Source organism: Chenopodium album, chromosome 23, assembly GCF_948465745.1.
Source record: "Chenopodium album chromosome 23, dcCheAlbu1.1, whole genome shotgun sequence".
Lineage (NCBI taxonomy): Eukaryota > Viridiplantae > Streptophyta > Magnoliopsida > Caryophyllales > Amaranthaceae > Chenopodium > Chenopodium album.
In genome coordinates this window covers 28,789,714-28,808,094 of record NC_137856.1, presented here as the reverse complement: position 1 = coordinate 28,808,094, position 18,381 = coordinate 28,789,714, and the positions used below count along the sequence as shown (strand labels likewise).

Genomic DNA, 18,381 nt, shown 5'->3' with positions numbered 1-18,381 from the left:
ACTAGGAAGACTGCATCCCAGGAATTTCCATAGCATATGTCTGCTGAACTTCAGGAGGAGGGTAAGAGAAAGGCACCTTCTCTCCAATCTTGAACTTGGCTCTTCCCAACATAGCTAGTCTGTCAGCAACATAATTAACTTCCCTGCTAGCATGAAATACAACAACATCCCAATCTCTAGACAAAAGAGAGGCAACATCACGAATTATATTTCCCAGATCACCATCCTCGAAAGACTTGGGGTCTTTAAGCATTTTGGTTAGGCCATCAGCATCTATCTCAAGCTCCAAGTGTTTAATGTTTCTTTCCCAAGCTGTAAGGAGACCTTCCCTTATAGCCAATAACTCAGCAGAAGCAGCAGAAACTACATTGAACTTCATGGCAAAACCTGTAACCCAAATGCCCTTTTCGCACCTAATAACACCCCCACCTCCAGCATTGTCAATACTAATCCAAGTGCCATCTGTATTCAGCTTATGGTAACCCTTGTGAGGAGGAGCCCAAAGTCTAGAGTTCCGAGAACTGGATGAAGAAGGAGTATCCATAGGAGTAGCCTGTTTTAATCTCAAACAAAACACATAATCAACATAAAACTTGTTAAATGTAGTTTGAATAAAATTCATTTTTTGTTCGAAAATGGCTATGTTCCTTGTATTCCAAAGATGCCAAATGGCGACAGAAAAAACAACTTTCCAGGAAGAAGTGTTAGTTAGATTAAAATCGATCCATTCTGTAAAATTAGAATTATAAAAACGATTTAAATCAATTTGAAAGGAAGTAAAGTGTTTAAAAACTAAGGACCAAAAGGCACCAGAATTAGGGCAATCCCTAAATATATGAATGGTATCTTCAAGAGGGGCTTCACATCTCATACAAATGGGATCAAAACAAGTAATTTTCTTCTTCAGAGTACAACCAGTAGGAAGAATATCCCTAACAACATTCCAGAGAAGCATTTTATATTTAAAAGGGATTTTAATTTTCCAAAGGCTTTTCCACGCAAAAGAAGAAAGAAAAGTGGAATTGAGATTTGAAGGAGGAAGAGTAGAGTTGTAGGCAGTCTTTATGGTAAAAGAACCAGATTTGTGGAGGGTCCAATTTAATCTATCAGGAACATCAACTAATTTAGGTAAAGGATGAGCAAGAATTAAAGCATATATAGAAGAAGGAATAAGATGAGCAATGTTATCTAAATACCAAGCATTGTTCCGTATTATGTGAGACACACGCCAATGACCTTTGGAATTAGGGATGTTAAGATTAGGAATGAGATAGAGGGGGCAATCCCCAACCCAATGATGAAACCAAAGGGATGTATCATGACCATTTCCAATATTAATTTTAATTCCTTGTTTAAGAATGTCTCTTCCACGCAAAATGTCCTTCCAAATCACAGAATCAGAAACTTTAGGGCTATAATCTATAAAATTAGAGTACTTTAAATATTTATTCTTAAAAATATCAATCCAAAGCTTATTTTTTTGAGTTAAAATTTTCCATCCGAGTTTAGCCATGAAAGATAAATTCCACCTTTTCAAATCTCTAATACCCAAACCCCCTTTAGCCATAGGATCACAGACCACCTTCCAATTAGTACGAGGAATGTATCTCGATCTATTAACCCTATTCCAAAGAAATTGTTTACATTTTTTTTGAAGGTCATTTATGACACTAGAAGGTAAAATGTTGGTCTGCATAGCATAAACAGGATAAGAATTAAGGACAGATTTAATAAGCGTACATCTCCCGGCCATATTCAAAAGTTTAGCTTGCCATCCTTTAATTTTAGAACAAGTTTTATCAAGAAGGGGAAAATATTCTAATTGATTTAAACGTTTGTGAGAAATAATAATACCAAGATACCTGCCAAAATTAGTAGTATTAGTAATATTACAAACATCACAAATAGATCTCCTAACATTATGATTCATTTTCTTAGGAAAAATGGCCGAAGATTTTTGAATATTAATAGCAAGGCCAGAAATATTTTTAAAATGCTCAAGCACATTCATCATAGTAACAATATTAGTAGTGGTCGCTTTTCCAAAAAGAAACACATCATCCGCATAAAAAAGATGAGAAATAGTGATATTTTTAGCAATTTTCATAGGTTTCCAAGAGCCATCGTTAACCTTGTCTTGTATCATACAAGAGAGACGATCAAGGCAAAGAACAAAAATGTAAGGGGAAAGGGGGTCACCTTGTCTAATACCCCTAGTCGGAGAAAAAGAATCAGTGATTTCACCATTCCAAAGGAGGGAGATTCTAGGAGTACAAATACAACTAAGAATAAGATTAACTATATTTAGGGGGAGATTAATACTTAGGAGAGTATCCTTGATAAAGCTCCATTCTAGGCTATCAAAAGCCTTGGTTAAGTCAATCTTAAGGGCCATGAGATTAGCTTTGTTAGAGGCCTTATTAAAATGGTGAGCAACCTCCTTTATAATAATAATATTTTCCTCGATAGACCTATTTGGAATGTAACTAGATTGAAAAGGGCTAATAAGCTCATCCATAATAGGCTTTAAACGATTAGAGATGCATTTAGTAATAAGTTTATAAATAGAATTACAAAGACCTATGGGTCTAAAGTCCTTCATAGAACAAGGGGAGTCACACTTAGGGATAAGGGATATGTAAGAGTCATTAATAGCAGAAGGAATAGAGCCATTAGTAAAGCATTCAGAGATAAAATTGGATATAGAAACACTAAGAGAAGACCAATGTTTTTGTAAGAATAAGGGCTGGATTCCATCAGGACCCGGGGATTTAATGGGGCCCATTTGGAAAAGAATGGACTTAATCTCAGAAGAAGAAGGGGGTAAAACAAAACCAGGATCATCAAAAGCAGCATTAGATTTAGGAAAATGATAGACTTGCAAAAGATTTAAATCGATATCAGTAGATTTAAAAACCTTTAAAAAATAGTCTCTAGCCATATCTTTTAAAAGCTGCAAATCATTAACCCAAATACCATCATCATTTTGTAAAGATAAAATTTTTCCTCTTGACTTTTTAATGTTAGCAATCAAATGAAAATATTTAGAGTTACAATCAGCATTTTTTCTCCAATCCAAACCTGCTTTTTGAGCAAAAATGACACGTTCAATATGATAAATATGATTGAGATCAAACAGCAACTCCTTTTCCAGATTTACAAGAAAGGTTGAGTATTTTTTAGCAAGAGCAATCTGAATACCATTAATTCTAGCCAAAAGCCTCTTCTTTTTATTAGTGATGTTACCAAAAATATCATGATTCCAAGCTTTAATATTAGTCAGAAATTCATCTCTTCCTTTAATAAAATCAAAATTGTGCACATCCCAATTTTTAACAAAAAATGAAGAGAAATGATCATGTTCAAGCCAAGCAGCCTTACACCTAAAAGGGTAAGGACCACCCCTATGATTATCAAAAACAGAAATTAAAATAGGGCTATGATCAGAATAAGTGCGAGCAAGGTGAGATACCTGAGTGTTTGGATAGGTATTTAGCCAACTCGGATTCCCCATTGCCCTGTCAAGGCGCTCCTGAATAAGCTCCAGACCCTCCCTTGCATTATGCCAAGTAAAAGGGTTGCCCGAAAACCCAAGATCAACCATGCAAGCAGCCTCGGCTAATTTATTAAGATCAGCACACTGAGTACTCCTAAATTTGAGACCCCCTGACTTCTCCGAAGGCTTAGTAACTTCATTAAAATCCCCCATAAACAGCCATGGGGTGTTATCAGGCGGAAGAGAAGCCTGTAAATCGTTCCAAAGCTTATGCCTCTGAGCCGGAGAAGAAGGCGCATGAACGGCAGTCAACAGGACATCTTTTCCATCAGGGCTAAACTTAAATAAAGCGTGAAAGTAGTTCCTAGTTTCCCCTTCAATATAGTTAATTAATTCGACATTTTTATTGTACATCATCCAAATCCCACCTCTTAGACCATTCGGACTAATAAAATCAAAATCATCATAGCCTAACATCTTAGCAACCTTTTCAGCCCTTAAGCCATCACTCTTAGTTTCGAGAATGATAAAAATACTAGGTTTGTGTGAAGTTATTACCTCCCAAGCGTGAGGAATGAACTCGTTCCTTGTTGCTCCACGAACGTTCCAAAGCACAATCTTCATATTAAGGTCAGGAAAATCAGGAACAGGGTCTCCTTTACAGAACAAGATGTCAAACTTGTCCCATTCCTTCCATTGCATTGCACGATCCATCAGAATCACATCGTGCATTTTCAACGGCATCACTACCGAGTCCACCTCCCTGATGGTGTTCTTCGTTTCCCAGAAATTGATGTCTATCTGTAATCCCACAATTCCTTTTCGAATCGTGAATATTTTCATAAGGTGTTCTTGACTTTCGAGATCTTGTTCGCTGTTTCCCAAAGAAAGATCGATGATCTGGGGGTTGTTTGGAGGGGGAACAAGGTCGTGATTCTGATAAGACGGCCATGGTACCTGCTGCTGGTACCATGGTCTGAGAGGTTGGGTTGTTGACGGGGTCGGAGGTGGTGAGCGAGGTGGAGGAAGGTGCGACTTCATAAGAGTCGTGATCTGAAGCAGGGTATTGTACATTAGCTCGATTTTGGCCGGAGTCGGAGGGGTGTCGATCGATGACCATAGGAGAGGAGTCGATGATAGAGATAGAGGAGGTGTTTGTGCAATTCTGGTTATTTGAGCAGGAGATAGTGTTGGTCGGAAGGGAATTTGAGATGGAGGAAGCGGAATTTGGGGGTATGGAGAGAATGGCATTCTCATTGAAATTGGTTGAGCAGGGGTAATAGGTAGAGTCTGGAAATTCTGAGAATGAAGATGAGATAGTGTTTGTTGTGGAGGAGGGGTGAGAGTTTCCCGCCGGTTTATCCGTACAGTCCGGCGAGGAGGTCGAATCGGAGGTAATTTCGCTTTGTTTTTTTCCATTTGTGCTTAATTCTTTGTTTTGAATTTCAGGGGTTTGTTTATCTTTGTTGTTTTTGTTCTGAGAAATGAGAGAAGATATAGAGGGAGACGAAGGGTTTGCATGAGACGAAGGGTTTGCATGAGACACCATTGCTGAAGCCGAGTTAGTGTTTGCCAAATGGCAGTCAAGGTTAGAAATTTGAGCAATGGAAGATGAAGGGGAAGCGTGTGAGAGTAGAGAAGGAGAAGAAAGATTTAGGGGATTTTGTGTGTTATTTTCAAGGAGAGGCTCATCATTGTTTTGTATTAAATTAATAAGTAAATTATCATTGGAGGTTGGAGGTGGTGTGGGGTCCAAAACAGCAAAGGAATTTGGAGAGATAGATGAAACAAGTGAATTGCTGAGATTTCCATAAATATTAGAACGATTTTGTGACTTGGAATTTGGGTTGGATTGGTGTGGAGTAGAAATATTGGGCCTCTCAGAAGTGGGCTTCAATGGGGTAGTTTTTGGAATTTGTTTTTGGGCTGATTTGTTTGGGTTACTTTGGTTAGAAGACACGGAAGTAATTTTCTTTGTTTGATTTTTTGCTTGGCTATTACTATATTTTTTTTTGTTGGTAACAATAGTCCAAGGGCCATATTCACTTGAGGAGTGGGAAACCTTGACCCTTGAATCATGCAAAGTGGGAGTGGTGGAATTTTCCATACTAGTGGAGGAAGAACATACTTCAAGGGAAGTGGGGTTTGAAGACTTTTCACCCATTAAAATATTATTGCTTGTAGAAATAGAATTTTTTCCTTTGTCGACTAAGACTTGTATGAGAGTGCATTTTTCTCTAGTGTGGCCTATTTTACCACAAGAAAAACAAAGACATTGAAGATTTTCATATTCTATAGCTTGCCAGCCATTACCGACCCAAACATTAGTGACCAAAGGAACAGATAAATCAATATCTAAACATACCCTAGCATATCTAGCACGAGTTAGACGATCAGTAGCATAATCAACACGGAGAGGATTACCTGCTAGCTTAGCAATGTCGAAAAGGGCTTCCTTATCATAATATTCAACTGGCAATTCCGGAAATCGAATCCAAACCGTCATCCTATCAAAAGGATTCATCGAAGGTCTAAAATTGGGCTTCCATTTTGTTATCATTAAGTAATGATCTAAAATGAACCACGGTCCCCCTAACATGGCACGCTCATAATCATCTTGGACTGAAAACCTAAATAGATAAACATCTTTTCCTAGATCTATAACCTCAAGCGATCCTTTAGGTCTCCACATAGCACGAACTCGTTGAGTTATGAAAGAAGGTTGAACCGAAATGCCCAAACACTTACCCATTAGGGTTAACTTCCACGGTTTTCTTAGCTTTTCCAAGGTATCCTTATGAAAAGCTACTGCTTTGGATGAATCAGGAGGGGCAAGAGGCTCATCTTCCCACTCAGTCGAGGTCATAACAATATTCTGAGCTTCAGAAAACCACTGTGAAGAAGTCTTGACAGCCTCTATGAAGGACTGTTTAACCGGAGCGTTTGTTACAGAGACGGAGTGAACTGGAGCATCATCTAACATCTGAACATCTAGAAGAGCATGTTCAACAAGGGGTTGCTCAATAGAGCCTCCTATTCCGTTGTTAGGAACAGGTAATATTGAAACAACATCATCTGCGGATGACATGTTGATATCAATATTGATCAGAGCATCATCATTCACGATTGAATCAGAGGACTTTGAAACACAAGTAACCATACTAGAAACACTCATAACTAAAGAAAAGAAGAGAAAGACATAGAACAGGACAGGGCAACGAAGAAAACTCGAAGACTGAATACCTGTAAAAGAAAAACAATTTGAGAAAGAAAGCTAACAAGATCCCTAACAAAGGCTCCCAAGGCCTCCCTGCCTAAGCAAGGAGGGAAACCCTTGATGACCTTCGAGAGAGAAAATGAGAGCTAGAGAGAGAAAACATTATAAGGGGATTCCTCTCATTCAATTCCCCTTATACCAAACACATTAACTTAAAAGTGTGGGGTGGTTGAGATTTGGACACGTAAACTTTGTGCCACAATGAATCTTAATATCATGTTAATGGATTTTCAACCAAAAATTTATGGTTAAAGCTCAGGATCGATTTATGTACTCTATCAATATCCCATATTTTACTCTACTGGGTTGACTATAATTTATTATATAAAATTTTATGTACGTTTAAGCCCCGTTACTTCACCTTATTTTTGCTGAACTTAAATTATTTTTACTAAACTTTAATTATTTTTACTAAACTGAACTTGTTTAAACTGAACTAAAATTAATTTTACACAACTAAAATTATTTTTACTAATACGTAGTATTATTTTTTTAAGGTGAAGTGACGTGGTCTGGCCTTATTGCGTAAGAGAACAACTACTATCACTTTACAGTTTACACTCCATGTGTACACGCGGTACACCCCTCAGCACCACGAGGATTCCTTTACCTTCACTATAATTAATGAGGTGCTAAACACTTGCCACTCAATTCCAATTTAATTAATTACCTGTACTCCGTATTATTTACAGTATAATAGAACCACCATAAATATGGCTCAACACATGCATACATGTGTGAGAATCGGGATTTGTGCAAACTTTTTCCATGACATTATAAATTGTACTCCCTCCGTCCCAAAAAGAACGACCCATTTGGCCAAAACTTTGTCCCAAAAAGAATGACCCATTTGCATTAAAACACCCACCAATTGGCTACAATATTTGTGCAAAATTAGCTTCCCCATATAAAAATTTGATTTTCTATGTTAATTTATTACTTGCTCTCTCTATTTTATTACAAACCCCATGTAAATTTATCTTTCCAAAATATTTTTCTTCTTTTTACTTAATTTCCTTAATACCCGCGTATTCAACCCAAATGGGTCGTTCTTTTTGGGACAGAGGGAGTACAGTATTTCAAACAATCCAATTTCTTTAGTTTGTGTCACAACTCACAAGTACAACAATTTGTTTGATAAATGATCGTGAACTAAGTTTTACTTGAATGTTTGCTGATTTTAAACAATAACAATATTCAGGAGGGAAGCAGAAAATACGAAGGGATAGTTATCTGTGATTCTTACATGAATTTCATTCATATTGTAATATGTAAAATAAAAAAAATAAAAAAAAATAAAAAATTAAATTAAATTAAATTAAAAATAAAAAAAATAAAAATAAAAAAATCATGATTTTAGTTGGTGTACATATCGACAAATATTTAAAGAACATCTTATATTTGAAAATTAAAAGTTGGCATGAATGTACCAATGTGGTGAAAACAAATTGCAATGAAATTTTATTATACAAAGTACAAAATTATATATTGTGGATGTAGCATGGGTCTCGGTTTCAAAAAAAAAAAAAAAATGTAGCATGGGTCTCTTCATACCCATCGCTAAATCTTCCACTTAAAAGAAAGGCAGGCAACTTTGATATTACCTACCTTTGTTGTTGCAATCACCGATCCTGCACCTTTGGCTTCGTGGTTCATTCAGCTGAGCGGGCACAACAGGCGGGGACTAGGCACCGCAACGAGTCGAGTCACCCTTGAAACAGTGAGTCCAAATGTTTCATCCATATTTAGTTCACTCGGCTTCATCCCATCAGGCAACTCCCACGTAAAACAATGGAGTAAATTTGCCGCGCACAACTCAAGCGTGTATAACGCTAGCCCCATACCCGGGCAAGACCGTCTACCCGATCCAAAAGGTATAAATTCAAAATTAGCCCCTTTTAAATCGGGTGCACCTTCTTTAAGGAACCTTTCGGGTTTGAACGTGTCTGGTTCAGACCATGAGTTTGGATCTCTTCCAATAGCCCATGTGTTGATCACGACTCGTGAATGTTTAGGAATGTAGTATTTTCCTATGACCGCATCCTTAGCAGTCTCGTGGAGCAAGAGCGGGATTGGTGGGTGCATACGTAGGGTCTCTTTTATACAACATCGAAAGAATGGGAGCTTATCAAGATCCAATTCGTTGACCCGTCGAGTTAAACCAACTACGTCAACAAGCTCTTGTTGGACTCGTTTCATGTATTTGGGGTTGCGTAATAATTCTGTTATTACCCATTCTACAGCCCATGTTATTGTTTCCGTTCCTCCAAACATCATGTCCTGTATAATTATTGTAAATTTATACTACTATTAGTTATATATGATATTTGATAATGTATCTATATTGAGTTATTGACTGTATACCCACAAATCTTTTGCTACATGATACATCATATTAGCATTAGTAATCAAGTGTTCAACATTTCTAAGTCGACCATGCATCCCTCATCACAACCTTTTTTAATAGCAGCTTATTGTCTTTTTGTACCACTACTCTTTGGCATTACTAAATTAGAACAGGGTTAAGTTTTTTCCATTTGTTTCAAAATAATTGACACAATTTGACTTTTTACATTGTTTTTAACTTACTTTGACTATATCAAATTATTATTATTTTTATTTTATTTTATATTTTTATGAGGGATGATTATATCAATTTTTAATTTAATTAAAAGCAAATATTATCTTGTAAAAATATTGACACGTGAATTTTTGTTTTTTTTTTCTACCTACAAATTAGGAAAATTTCACATTTACTACCAGCGAAAGCACCACGTATCAGATTTACTACCTGTTTAAAAAAATATTTTATATTACTACCACCCAAATTCCCTAACTGTATATATTGCTACCACTTAACAGAATCCGTTAAGGTTCCGTTAAGTGGGCCCCATATTTCATTAAATAATAATTTAAATAATATAAAAAAAAACTTTTAAAAAAAAAATATTCTCAAACATCTCCCCTCCCCTCCCCTTCCCGGCGTCAGCCACCCTCCCCCCTGCTGGCGGCCATTTGTTTCCCCGAAACCGGCGAACCCCACCTCCTCCATTTTCCCCTCCTGCCAACCACCCCTAACCTCATGGTCAGTGCACACCCGCCTGCTGCTAAACCGTCACCTCCGCCGCGAAATTCCACCACGTTCTTCATCGGCGGCCAACGAACCCCTTTCCCCTTCTTGTTCCCGACCACCAGCCCCAAACCACCAGCTAATTGAACCCTAAAATTCGAGATCGAAATTGAAATCGAAATCATAAACCACCAGCCCCAAACCACCGAAATCGAAACCCTCGTTTAGGGTGGTTTGGGGATGGTGGTTTAGAATTAGGGATGGCCGAAAGGGTAAGGGGAGGGGGTCGATTTCGGTGTGGGGAATAGGGAGGGGGGCAATTTTCGGTGGGGGAAAGGGAGAGGGAGTGGTTTCCGGTACGGGGTGGGGGTCGGGGCAGCAACAACGGGAAAGGAGAGGGGTGGTTGTCTGCGTAGGTGGGGGAAAGGGAGGGAGTGGGGTCGCGCCGGCAGGGGGGTGTGGTGGGGTCGCGCCGGTGCCGGCAGGGGGGAGGGGGTGGCAGTTGAGGGGACGGGTGGGCTGCAAGGTGGTTGAACGGTGGCTACACCCAACCAGCCGTTCTTGTGGGCCCCTCAAACAGAAACATTAACGGGGTTAGTCAGTGGTAGCAATATATACAGTTAGGGAATTTGGGTGGTAGTAATATAAAATATTTTTTTAAACAGGTAATAAATCTGATACGTGGTGTTTTTGCTAGTAGTAAATGTGAAATTTTCCTACAAATTATTAACTTTAGACAATCTATATAACTTGTATTACGTAACAATATGCTTAGATTGCTTACCATGATAATACCTTTGATGTTTTCCTTAGTAAGTTTGATAGGGTTATTTTGTGAATCATCCTGCTTATTAACTTTGGCATCCTCACTGTAAAAGTTCAACAACTCATCCACCACATCAAGATCATCTTCAACTTTATTGTCTTGTTTTACATGTTCATTATTAGTTGCTTTCTTCTTGGCATGATCATCAATAATCGGATCTATGAACCGGTCCAATGCGGTCCGGGCCTTAATTAGCCGTTCATTAAGCCCATTCGGGTCAACCCAAGTGAGGATCTTGATAAAATCCGCTATATTAAACGCTCCAAATAGCTCGGAAAACTCCTGCAGGATGGCTATGAACTCATCCTGGCCCTCGGAGAATTTTGACCCGAAGGCAGCCCGGTATATAACATTTTTAGTAAGATTAAACACATGATCCACAATGTTAACGGGACATCCGACCCGGCCCGAAATGGCCCGGATGATGTGGTCTACCTCATCGCGGACGGACTGCCATGACTCGGCCCGTTTCCGGCTAAAGAGGTGCATGACGCATAGCTTGCGCATCTTACGCCAAAAAGGGCTGTAGTGTGTGAAAACCATGTCAGCCCTTTCATAGGTGAGGTAGCTGATGGCAATGCTGGCGGGCCGGTTGGAGAAGACACTGTCTTGGACTTGCAGGACTTCTCGGGCCTCATCCGGGCTGGAGACGACCATCATGTGTACCATGCCCATCTTGAGGTGAAACAGCCCGCCATAACGTTCGGCCATCTTGGCTAGCCCACGGTGGGTCATCTGGCCCATCATCGTTATGTTGCCGATGATGGGTAGGCCCGTCGGGCCTGGCGGGTATGGCTTCCGCCTTGCCCTTGAAATGATGCCTAGTATTACCATGGATAGTGCTATAACCAACAACGTTGATTTTAATACTAGAAAGAGTTGTTCATGCATTTTTTTCTCTATAGACAGAACTATTGTAGCTAGCTAGCTTTGTTTAGCCTCACTAATTGACTGTATATTCTCTCTTGTTGTTAGTGCTACAATATGTACACTACTAAATGTGATTTGTGTGTTTTTGTAACATAATTTTAATGATAGGAGATACTAATGGTGTTCAATTATATACTACTAGGTGTGGGTTTGTTGAAAATAAAAATAACAACTTGCTCTACCAATTGAATCCAATAATACAAGTTGATTAAGATTGACAAACAACTAGGACATGTTTCATGTTTAACATAAAAAAATAATGGATGAATTCCATTAATACTCCTTTTGTTTTATAACTCTTCATGTTCATTTTTGTTTGTCTAATTTGTGTATATGTATAATTTTCAATGCACATGTTTAAACATCAATTTCTTCAACTACGCATTATAAAAAAAAAAAAAAAAAAAAAAAAAAAAAAAAAAAAGTACATGTTTAAAAAGTTCAACTGCTTTAATTAACATTAAATTTAAAGATATATCCTATTTTGAAACTTAAAAGATATAATAATTTAATAAAAGTGGTGAACCATGAAATCAACAAATGATTAAGTAAATCCAACTCCATTGATCCCCTCGACAAGGATTCCACTGCCTTCACTATAAAGGTGTCTTCCACAGAGATAGATACATACAATTATTAAGGTGCTAAACCTAACCTGCTACTCAATAATTAATTCCAATTATTGATTATTTCGTAATTACCTTCAAAATGGCTCAACACATGTAGTAAAGCAACGAACTAGCTAGCTAGGCCGGTGAAAGTAATTTAGGAGATTAGGAGTAAATGTTTTTCAATCAAGTTGAGCAATTACTAAATACAAAGTGTAAATATAAAATTTATTAGGAGATTTTTAATTTGGTTATATATGGGGTCATGGTGTTTATGTTTATAAAATAGGGATTATGTTTATTTGCTTCTTATAGATATCTTGAGAGCAAAACTACCCTGGCATTGAGAGTGAGGAATAGCTCAATTGGTTTGAGCTTCTCACCTGACGTTGCCATAATAATATATAAAAATGAAAGAGAGAAGGTTAAGGAAATTGTTTCCTGAAATTTTGTTTATCTTCAATTCTACAAAAATGTAACAAGATTATATAGTGAGAAAGTTAATTATCTTATTGGTAGGTTAAATTCTTGAAGATAGGTAGTAGGAATTGAGTCTCATCACCTAATCATTTCTCTTTAATTTGTAGCTCTTTAATATGCCATAATGCCAAAATAAATGGAATATGACGTATTCACGTATATAATAGTTCTAGTAAGATTATGTACGAGTATTAAAATCAATAATTGGTACTATTGTTCAATAAAATAGCACAATAGACCACTCTTGTATTATTAGTCATCATCCCTCACCATCTTTAACGCAATAACTCAATTATTTTCAAATCATCATGCATCTATTCACGTGTGTATTACTATACTCTTTAGACAAAATATCATACATGTTCAAAAAGCTAGTGAAAATTGATGAAAAGGATCGACCATGTATGTATGTTTCAAAAAAACAATTCAGTCTACCTAATACTCACTTACAGAATTATAAGGAAAAACAAAAAAAAAAAACTCACTTATAGAATGAAAATAATTGAGCTTGCTTATTATTGTTCTTACAAAGCCAATTCAATAAAGTTCCTGAGAAAAATGTGCTAGTTTTTGCAATTTAGATTATACATTAGGGTGCACATTAAAAATTGGTGTTCGCGTTCTTTCTACTTATACAAGCTCGTCCCAACCAACATGCATGATTCCATGTGCTAAATCTCTACAGGTTTTTTTTTGTGCCATAGAATGATATCCATATGTGTCATTTAAGCTAAGATTTGCCTTTAGTGTATTATTATTGATTGATTGAAAAATTCGAATGAAATAAAAATAATTTAAGTATTGTACATACATTTAAGATGATTTACATTACAAAGTATTATTATTGATTTTATGTAAATAATGTAGGAAAAATTGCTAAAAATTATACAACCTTTGATCGGTTCTTTTTTAATAAAACACCCTTTGGAAATCTTTGGATTATTTTGTAATTTTAATACAACTTTTGGGGGTATCAATTTTAAACAAGACAAAATATTTGTAACCTTTTAAATTGGTTACCCATGACACGTGGCGTCGGGTAATCGATCTAAATACTAAATTTGGTTTTTATTTTAATGATTGATTTTAGATTTTTTTTTTTTAAAAAAAAAACACGACAACCCGCTCTTCCCCGACAAACAAACCTAACCCAGATTTAGGAAAGGGAATGGGTGTCGTGGTTTTCGGTGGGTTTTGTGGTGGCTGCGTTGATTAGGATGGTTTTGTGGTGGTTAGGAAGGAAAGGGGGTTAGGCTTTTGCCTTGATGTCGAGAGCAACGGGGGAAAGGGGAAAGTGGGTCGGCCGGCGGTAGGAAAGTTGGTCGCCGACTGTACCGTCGTCGCCAAGGGTGCTGCGTACGTTTGGGGCAGGGGAGAAGAGGTGGCTGGGTGGTGGTGGCTGGATGATAATTGACAAAACCAATAAAACAATGACACGTGTCATGGTAACCTGTAAAAACAGGTTACCAACCGATAATATCTTGTTTAAAATTGACACCCCTCCCCCCGAAGGTTGTATTGTTCAAAAAAAAAAAAAAAAAAGTTGGACCAAAAGTTGTATTATTTTTGACGATTTTTTCAATAATGTAACGAAGTTATGCAATCAGCCAATCATTATGTAGAAAATTTAGTTCACTGGTTAATGCATGTTATGAACATCCTCAATAGCAATTTCGAGTTAAGTGGTGGCAACTGGCAAGATAAAATGTGTTTCAAGTCCATGCTGAAAATTACTATGCATGTACTACATAGTACTTAAGATGGTTAAAATCGAAATTGTAGAGAAATTCCAAAATTTTCAGCACGATTATGTTTTTCAAAAAGGCAAAGTCGTTAATAAATGAAAACTAGATGAAGCTCATACGATACACAACACTGTTTGTTTTTACTTTTTGATCAAAAGGCAAAGTAGTATTTTTTTTTATGTCTGTGATTAAAAAAAAATTACTTTATTCATCGTACATAGTAAATCGTTTAATATTTTTATTTTAAAATAAATATGTCTCTAAAAACTTGGGAAAAAACTCTCTTTTATATTTGTACTAGATTAGCCCCATGCGATGCATGACATAAAAAAATTCTTTGAAATATTTATATTTTATATGTACCACACATGAGAAAAATTATAGAACCATAACCATCAATTAGAATGCTATTTAGATCTAAATAAATTTGAAAAAAGTAAAAATTTAAGCAAACTATACAGTACGGAGTAGTCTTTAACCTGGAGTAATTTTATTTGGAAGCCAACTAATTACTCATAAATTCATATAATATGAAATATGGAGTATAGTATAAATAAGGATATGAATATGATGCCAGCAATTGATTTAGGCGGAAAAATTTCTACCACAGCTTGATATATGTACAATTTGAAAAGGAGATAATGTCAGCAATTGTTATTTTAGTAATATTGATAAATAGATTGTAAAAAATATTTATGAACATATATAGAAAAAAATTATGTAATTTTTTTATAAAAAACACATATGTTACTAGATTCTCATACTAAATTGATGAATATACTAACTTTAAAACGAATGATGAAAAAATAGAAAAAAAAATTGATAGGAATAATCCCGCCTTTTGAGCGTCGGAGATTAATAATCCCACTTTTAATGTCAATCCGCTCAAAATGATTCCGGGTGACCAGTAACCGATTGAAGAGATAAATTTTTTTTATTAAATTTATTTGACGCGTGTCACAATTTGATTTGTCCAAATTTTTTTTAAAAAAAACATTAAAAAAAATTAAAATCAAATTAAAAAATCACCACCACCACTAACTAAGTTTTAGCCACCACCATCCCCACACACCACCCAAACCCATACCTTGGAACTACCACCCCATCCAGCCCGAAACCACCGCCACCAAGAAACCACAACGGCACTACGCCGACTAGGAACCAAACCCAGCCATCTCAACCCCAAAACCCCTTCGAAAAATTGCAACCCGCCAAACCAACTAGGAAACAGCGTGAATCGAGATCAAGAGAGGACGGATAGGGAAGGCTGACACGACCAGAAAAGGGATGGAGGACGAGGAGGGGCTGGGATCGGGTTGGGAAAGGGGTTTTCAAGGGGAGGGGCTGGGATCGGTACGGGGATAAAGGTTTATCAGGGTAGGGGGTCAGTCACGACGCTAGTGCAGAGCCGGAGCTGTCGTTGGGGGCTAGGTGGCAGTAGTCACGGGGCTTGGATAGTGATGGTGGCTTGGGCAGCTGGTGGGTAGAGGGTGGTTTTTTTTTTATTTTATTTTTTATTTTTTCTTGTAAAATATCTAACTTTTTTAATATTTTATTTTATTTTTTTTTTTGATCAATCATAGGCCGCCACATGTCAAGTAAATTGTTATAGCAGACTGCTTGACCGGTTGGGACCATTTAAAGTGGATTAATATAAAAGGTGGGATTATTAAAAAAAATCCCAAAAGTGGGATTATTTATTTTGGACGCTCAAAAGGTGGAATTATTCCCATCAATTTTCCAAAAAAAAAAAAAAAAAAAACTCTGCATTTCTTTAAAGTGTCCCATTGAGTTCCAAGTGTTCAAATCTCTCTCATTCATCATTTTGTTTCTTTAAGGTGCTACCTAATACTTTTGTATATATATTTTTCTTAAATAATATAGTTAATGTATGGCATAAGATTTATTTTTTATTTATTTATTTATTTTTTTGGTACAAATTATTTTCTTCATCAAAATATATAATAAAAGTATTTAAGATTATTATAATACAAGAAAACTTTGAAGTAAAAAATATTTAACATATAGACTCGAGGCATCATCCGGGCTAAACACTAGTTTTTTAATTAAAAAAAGTTAGACCAATTAGAACAAGACATGTGTCAAATTAACCTGCTATGTACCTACAAACAAGTTAAGGACCATTTTGAAAAGATAGCACTAAAGGGTGGGATTATTCCCAAAATTTTAAAAGGTAAGACTATTTTAAAAAGACTTGTAAAAGGTGGGATTAAAATTGTAAATTTTTCCTTATTTTTTTTTTCCTAATTTGAAGCTAAAACGATTTTTCTAAGCTCTACGTTGTTGAAGAAGCAAGAAACTAAAAATGGAAAAAAAATGTTAGGGCTTTTATAACTGAAGTCGTGGGGCAAGTTGTTCAAAAGAAAGCTCACTCAAAGATGAATGAGAATATGAAAAATTAATAGATGATTTGTGATATTTTATCACCTGTTAACCTTTTGTATTGATAGAGTAGTGATTTGTATTGTGTCAAATACGAGCCTGAGAGCAATATGAGGAGTAGCTCCTTAGCCTTATATATAAAGTATTTAACACTCTCTTCTTCAATCAATGTGGGACATTTAGGGCCTGTTCTCTTACATTGAAATTCAGTTCAGTTCAGTTCAGTTCGGTTCAGTTCAGCTCCTAATATCCTTCTCTTATAAAATATTCATTTCAGTTCAGTTCAGTTCAGCTCAGTTCAGTTCAGTTCAGCTGAGTTCATTTCAGTTCAGTTCAGTTCAGTTCAGCTGAGTTCAGTCAATGAGAACAGGCCCTTACATGTGGTGATACTTGAGAGGTCTAATCTTCAACATTTTGTATGAGAGGAAGCTAAGAGTAGCACTAATTAACTACATACAGAGTGTGTAGTGATTAGTTTGTGGCTTGGTTTGTAGGAGGGGCAAATATTTTAGTTTAATGTCTACTGCATCCTTAAATATCTCGTGTTAGATTTGTAATATAAAATATTTTATAAATTATTGAAAATTATTACGAAATACGAGTAAGTTTTTAATCATGCTATTTAAAAAAAATTATAAAAAAAACAAAAAAAATTAGCGGAAAAATATTTATTGTGAATGTGACACATTTATTTCCTCCGATTGTCAGCTATTAAATCCAAATACCAAGAGTAGAGCACGCATATTCTAGATTTCCTCCGATCATTTAAAAAAAAAAAAAAAAAATTATTTCTTGGATTCAATTCTTGAAATCTTGTTTCCTTAAAGTGGAATCTTGGAAAATAGAATTGTATTTAATTAATATTATTTAATCTTATTGTTTCAAAAAAAAAAAAATTAATCTTGTAAGATTGTAGGCTGATGATGCATAAATGATGGTAATGATGACACGCTTGACATGTTTAAATCCCATACAAAAAATTTCTCACTCTGTTCTTAAATAATTAATGTATTTGTCTATTATTTTTATTCCCTCCGTCCCCTTTTGATAGTCCCTTTGATAGTCCCTTATAGACAAATTTTAGTCTAAAATGTTCACCCCATTTGCTTTTTCCAACAACCTTTAATATTAATTTTTTTACCAAATTCCCTCCAATTTGCAACAATACTTGTGTAACTTTTAATTTCCCATGTAAATTTTGTTTTCCCATGTACTATTATTACTTTCTCTCCCTACTTTTTTGCATATCCAATGTCAATTTACTTTTTCAATGTACTTTAATTATTCTTATTTGTGTTTATTAATTCCCGTGAAAAATGCCCATAAGGGATTATCAAAAGGGGATGGAGGGAGTACTATTTATCTAATAAATTAGACCTATTATCGTTTCAATGAGTACATTGTTAACATCTAATTAATTTAATTTATAATTATTGATAATTATATACTAAGTATATAATTGGTCAAAAAATTTACATCTAACAGGTAGTACATTTAATCAATACGAAGTACTTAATTTTATAAAATAAACGAGAACTATTACTCC

At 35.9% G+C, this 18,381-nt stretch overlaps 1 protein-coding gene and 1 pseudogene across 1 annotated transcript; both read right to left on the bottom strand.

Annotated features, from left to right (window-relative positions):
* Position 1: 1 nt before the first annotated feature.
* On the bottom strand, positions 2-4,915 carry LOC145607286 (uncharacterized). The gene has a single exon (XM_081662994.1). It carries the CDS (start codon positions 4,913-4,915, stop codon positions 2-4), a length of 4,914 nt encoding a protein of 1,637 aa, XP_081519120.1.
* A 3,481-nt stretch (positions 4,916-8,396) lies between these two features.
* LOC145607285 (cytochrome P450 84A1 pseudogene) lies at positions 8,397-11,560 on the bottom strand (annotated as a pseudogene).
* Positions 11,561-18,381: the final 6,821 nt, after the last annotated feature.

Bases quoted from the DNA above. Each gene is read 5' to 3' on its own strand.
- LOC145607286 (XM_081662994.1), bottom strand. From the start codon at position 4,915: ATGGAAAAAAACAAAGCGAAATTACCTCCGATTCGACCTCCTCGCCGG.